The sequence below is a fragment of the Limulus polyphemus genome, unplaced genomic scaffold (assembly GCF_000517525.1).
Source record: "Limulus polyphemus unplaced genomic scaffold, Limulus_polyphemus-2.1.2 Scaffold1378, whole genome shotgun sequence".
Taxonomy (NCBI): Eukaryota; Metazoa; Arthropoda; class Merostomata; order Xiphosura; family Limulidae; genus Limulus; species Limulus polyphemus.
In genome coordinates this window covers 261,452-267,549 of record NW_013666988.1, presented here as the reverse complement: position 1 = coordinate 267,549, position 6,098 = coordinate 261,452, and the positions used below count along the sequence as shown (strand labels likewise).

The 6,098-nt window shown below is 31.6% G+C and overlaps 1 protein-coding gene across 1 annotated transcript in view; it reads left to right on the top strand.

The window, feature by feature from the left end:
- The window catches only part of LOC106463321 (probable 2-oxoglutarate dehydrogenase E1 component DHKTD1, mitochondrial), a 62,233-nt gene that overhangs the window by 8,364 nt on the left and 47,771 nt on the right, over positions 1-6,098 (top strand). Inside the window, exons 4-5 of the mRNA XM_013923338.2 lie at positions 3,917-4,091; positions 4,977-5,087. Coding sequence (XP_013778792.1) covers positions 3,917-4,091; positions 4,977-5,087 — 286 coding nt within the window. The remainder of the gene's footprint in view (positions 1-3,916; positions 4,092-4,976; positions 5,088-6,098) is intronic.

Sequence of the window (6,098 nt, the reverse complement as noted above, 5' to 3'; positions counted from 1 at the left end):
AAGCACGTGGATCATATGACACAAAAACTGCAGTTTGATATTTTCTTGAAAGGTTTCCTTTGAAACAAAGTAATTAAAATGTATATAACATAAAAATTCAAATTATAACATACAATGTAATGTTAATTTATAGATATATATATATATTGATAGTAAAGTGGTTTAATTAAATTCTGAATATTATGTAAAAAGAAATTTAAAAATGGCACTGGGGGCCATAGTCTTAAATAACTTAAATAAAGGAATATACACAGCATGACAAATGTAATCCGTTAACCATGTCAATACAGATCAAATAGTGTTGTCTCTATTACTAAAGCTGCAAATTAACAAAATTTGGCCATATCAATAAGTTTACAAAAGAACATATCATGATTTCAAGAAGGTACTGTTATTTTGACAACCCTATCTATGTATAAGCTTCGAACAAGAATTATTACTTCCTTATGATGTAAACATAACTTACGTTGTGGACCATCATTAAAAAGCTCAGTAAAGAAACCCATCATGCTCTCTGCTCCTTCTCCTCCATACCTTTTTACAGTTACAAATTTGGTGGCTAGGAAGACATCAAAAGCCTAGAATGAAAGAGTTTCATTCAGGAGAACACACACAAGATTTTCTTTAAAATCACCCTGTAAATCATACTCTCTTGGCTCATAATTTTTTTAATCAGAAAAATATTAAAATAAAGTCATACAATCAGTAAATCACACTTTCCTCAACAGACTTTCAAAATAAATTTCAAAGAAATGTAATGCTTGTTTAAATCATATCCTAAAGGAGCATATCCAGGATTTTCTAGTGAGGAGGATACTCACTTTTTAAAATGTTTTATAAACACAATCAAATTAACACAAAATTACTAAATATCAGATTCCACTGCCTTTCCACTAGGTTTCATCATTGTTATCATGAATAATATATCATGACAAACTTAAAATCCTATTTGCCCTACCACTAGCAATAGCACATTGCTTGAATGGCTTAAGAGACTGATGAACCAGAAAACCAAGATGTTTTTCTTTCATAACACTGTTAAGGTTATTCCCCTATGAATTATACTCATAATTTAAATTGTGCATTACCTTGCATTTATTATAATTAAAAACCATCTTCCATTTATTCACCCAATTCCATCAGCAAGTTTAAATAACTTATTAACCATTCCTTCATCTATGTCATTGATGTAAGCTAAAGAGAACATATATTCTAATATTGAGCCTTGGAGTACCTCACTTCTGACATTAATCCAGTTTGACTGAACTCCATTTATAACAATCCTCTGCTTTCTTCTATTCAACCAGCTATCCCTCACACCTACAGAGTTAACCTTTTTAACAAGACTTATGTGGCATCATGTCAGATGCTTTCTGAAAATCCAATTACACCAAATCCACACCCGTATCCCCAATCTACACAAGCAGAAACCTCTTCAAAGAATGTCAAAAGATGAGGAAGGTAAGAGTTTCCCCTAGTGAAGTCATGCTGACTATCCAACAAAATTTTAAACTTTGTTAAAAGACTTTGTAAAGCATATTTTATCAGAATTTCAAAAACTTTTCCCACCACTGATGTAAGATTGACTAATAGGTCTATAATTACTGGGACAATTTTTATTCTCCTCCCTTGAAAAGAGAAGTAACATTAGCCAACATCCAATCTTCTGGCACCTAACCACTATTCAGGGACTTACAAAAAATAATAGCAAGTGGCTCACGTATCCAATCCTTAACCTCTTTCAAAACATTTGGGTAAATATTATCTGGCCCAGGTGTTTTATCCTTCTCAAAGCTTTCCAATTTGTTCTTAACGAGCTCAGAATTAATGTGATCATTTTTTTCAACTTTGTTTCCATCCAACAACTGTTCATGGTGAGGAACTTTGCTTAAATTTTCATGAGTAAAAACTGAAGGAAAAGTAGAATTTAATAACCTAGCCTTCCCATAATCATCGGATATTTGCCTTCCAGGGTCATACTTCAAAGGCTTAACTTATATGTTAATATTTTGCTTACCTTTATTTGAAGAAATCCTTACTATATAGTTTTACATTTTCAGCTAACCTTTTTTCATAGTTTGTTTTATTTCCTCTTGATCTATAGTCCTCCATATCTCCTATCATTGCAGTGAATTTAAACATATTTATAGTGTTTTTCTTTAATTTCATCCTTTATATTATTTGTGAGCCAACCTGTTTTTTTTACTTGCAGACACCTTTTTTGTCTATGAGGAACATGTTTATCTTGAATATTTAAGAATTTATTTCTATATTTGATCAGTATTTCAAACTAATTCCAGTTCACCAATTCACAGCACATAATTCTTGTCTCATCTTCTCAAAATTGGCTTTTTTTTTAAATTTGGAACCAAAATCTCATTATTACTTATCTCCATATGCAGCAAAACATCAAGCATAATGGAGCAAGGATCACTTGTACCTAGATGTTCCCCAACTTCTACCCTATAAACATTTCTTTATTAGAAGTTAACAATAAATCTAAAATAGCATTGTTCCTAGCAGGTTACTAACTAATTGTTGAAGAAAAACATCCTGAACAGTTTCTGAAAACCTGTCTTTCTCATGATTTGACTTTAACATTTCCCACTCTATATCCCTGAAATTAAAATCTCCCTTAACTATAACTTCATTGACAGTTGAATATTTATCTTCATGTAGAGCTTATCATCAATTTCATCAGTTTCATCTGGTGGTCTATAACAAATTCTGACTGAAAACCTTTGCCTCTCATAACTACTAACAGAAACCCAAATAAATTCAATGTCATTGCTGTTATCTTTGGAATCCTCAACTTGAACAGGATGTGACTCATATTTTACATATAAAGCCACTCCTATATTTTTTGTACTCTATCCCTATTAAACAACTTATAACCATGTTGAAACTCTGTTGAATGGATGGTAACTGCTTGTTGTAGAAACACAAGTGTAGAGGACAATGTTTTGAAAGTCTTCTGCCTTTTGAAACATCATTCTCTACACTTGTGTTTGTACAACAGGCAGTTGCCATCCATTCAAATAACTTTCATCATGAATACTCTGCCTAAACAATCTATCAAAGAAAACCTATAACACTGTATTTCAAAGAAATTACTTTCATTATAAATGTCTACATCAGGTTTTAGTTATTCCCATTATATCAAAATCTTCTTTTCTGACCAGTGGTCTAAGATCATCCATTTTATTTTTTGTACTTCTAGCCTTATAATAACAACAGGTTAACCTACCATTAAAACTACCCTTGTATCTTGTTCCCCACTATACCCCTTCCACATCTTATTTTTTTTCATTATTCTGGATCTCTCCACTGTTTAATTCTAGTTTAAAGTTGCCCTTACTGCTGAACTGCTCTACTTAAGTTTAAAACATCAATTCCAAAAACTCCCTTTTCCCATTTGACTGGTCCCATAAATCAAACCATACATATTATCCTAAGCCTAGAATTCAGCCCTAATGACTTCTGATCTCATCCCTACAGTTAAGTCTTGACAGTATCCATGATAGAATTATTATGGCCCTTTTATTTGAATGCCTTGTACTTAACAATTGGCTCCTCTGATCTACCATTCCTTACTTCCCTAAGTGTGCTACAAAATGGATATTGAAGGTTAAACACAAGTCACTTATACCTCAGAAAAATCTGATTTTCTATGGTGTTTGAATGGGCCTAATTTCCACATGTTATCAGATGTGTGTGCATGTGTGGATACTTTTGATTGGTGTGTTTTTCAAATAGACTAGATGCTATTGGAATCAAAGTTGATATGATAGAAACCATCTCTGTATTTGTTTTATTGGACTAGATTAATTTTTAAATTGTGCAATATATTTTGATTAGCCTGAGAATAAACAAATTTCAAAAGAAACAAATTTTACAAATTCCTTACTTTTCTCAGTCCCATGCCAGAGCTGGATCCCTCCAGATATGGGCTATCAAGCAGTGATGATAGTATAATACAGTTAGATGGATTGGTTGGTTTGGAGAAGTCAAAAGGCTCAGTACAGGAAGTTATAGAATTCCTCAAGAAAGCTTACTGTGGGCCAATATCAGTTGAATTTCAGCACATGTCAGTAAGTATTATTTCATTAACATTATAACGTAAGTTTATTTAAAAAGAACAGATAAGTAAAGTATATGAATAACTATTATATTTATCAATAGTATATTGCCTGGGTGATCCTTATTATGAACATTTGAGTGAAAATAAAGAAGAATGTATAAAATCATATCAACCACACTACACTTAATTGTTCCAAAAAGTTTCAAAATTACCATTTTTTACTTATCTCAAGCATGATAAACTGATCATGATTTAATATGCAGTGATGTTGTTAGCTGGTTGTTTAGTCTAAACAAAAACTAGTGAAAAGCCAAGCATCCAAAATTTTGAAATAATAAGCTCAGCAAAAGATAAACAGATGATAAAGAAAAAAAGGAGCCCTCTTACTTCCAAAATATGAAACCACAGCTAAATAATTAGCTAACAACAACATTGCTCTCAAACTATGATCATCATGCCTGAGATGAGCAAAAAATGGAAACTTTGAAACCTTTGCCAAACAATTAGACAACTGTGCTATACTAAATCTGTTACATGCCTTTTGCCCAATACCAGGGTTCATCAGGTCAGCTGAGAAATGGCAGATGTAGTAGAGATCAAGACATTATTTGTATTATTACATTGCATGAACATCAGATGTTTTAGTGTGAACTGGATTAAGTTGAAGTATGTTTTTTATCAATTTTATTTAAGTCATTACAAATCATAATTAGGGTAAGAATTTTTAACACACAATATTATTTAGTTTAACACCATATATTATTAATTATCATGTTATTTATAATAACCTGCTCATTATTTGAAGAATTGGTAAACCAGCAAGGTGATGAAAAAATATAAGTAAAGGGGACTTGTATAACATTTTTTCCAATGTGAGTTTGGTGAATACTTCTAGACTGAAGAAGAAAAAGAATGGTTTGCACAGAAGTTTGAAAATATGCAGCAGATGTGGTATTTAACACCTGATAAGAAGAGAACTTTAGGAAAAGAGCTTTTGAAATCTCAAGTGAGTGTCAAGCTTTTTATTCTGTGTGATATTGAATTTATATTCAATAAATTTTGATCAGCTAATGAATGTTTAGAATGGAAAATACTAGAATTGAGGTAATAATTTTCAGTTTTAAATAGTGTAGTCTATAAAACAATGACTAACAAAGGCAGTACTAATGAGCTTTGAATGCTTTATCATAGAGCAGTGGTGTATCCACTGTAGAATGCAGTGAGTGCACACACCCCTTGGAGATCTAGAAAAATAGGCAAAGGACATTTTCTAGTGACTGATTCTATCTATTATTAATACAATATACTCAAAAAACAGTTTCGTTCAGATATTATTGATTAATTTAGTTTTGTGAGTGAATGATTTATTATTATTATTTAGTTTTTGTTATAATAAGAGTTAAAAGCAGATGATTGTAGGAAGTTTTGTTAATAATTTTTTGATGTTGAGAATATCGAATGCCACGTGCAATATACTGACATTGAGAATATTGAAGGTGGACAGACAATTAGGTGACAAAAATATAAATAGCATGAGACAAGCGGGAAGCAGCAGATAGACACAAGCAGACAGATAATAGCAAAAGAGAAGTGATAGGCCTAACGTTTAATATGTTAGAGTGAAACTAACAGTAGAAAAGAAGATAAGAAAATAATTTTATTCCATCAACGCGTGGTTCTAAAGTAATTGAATCAGCCTGAGTGCACTTTGACAAAAGGAGCAGAGGATCTTCAAAAGAAAGAAGACCAAATGATTACGATAACTCACGCCATAATTGTAAGTGAATCACAGAGAATATAGTGCAATAGAAATGGAGAAGATAGTTCGGCTTGTCGACTGAAATTCTAAAGTAATTGAATAGGCGCAAGTGGATATTTGACAAGAAGGAGAGAACTACATATATAGTATTTGTGATATGTCCATAATATCTATAGTGTTGAAGAATTTATTGTACATACATTAACTTGTTCTGAATATATATATATATATATATTATTTTGAAAACAAATGAAGTGC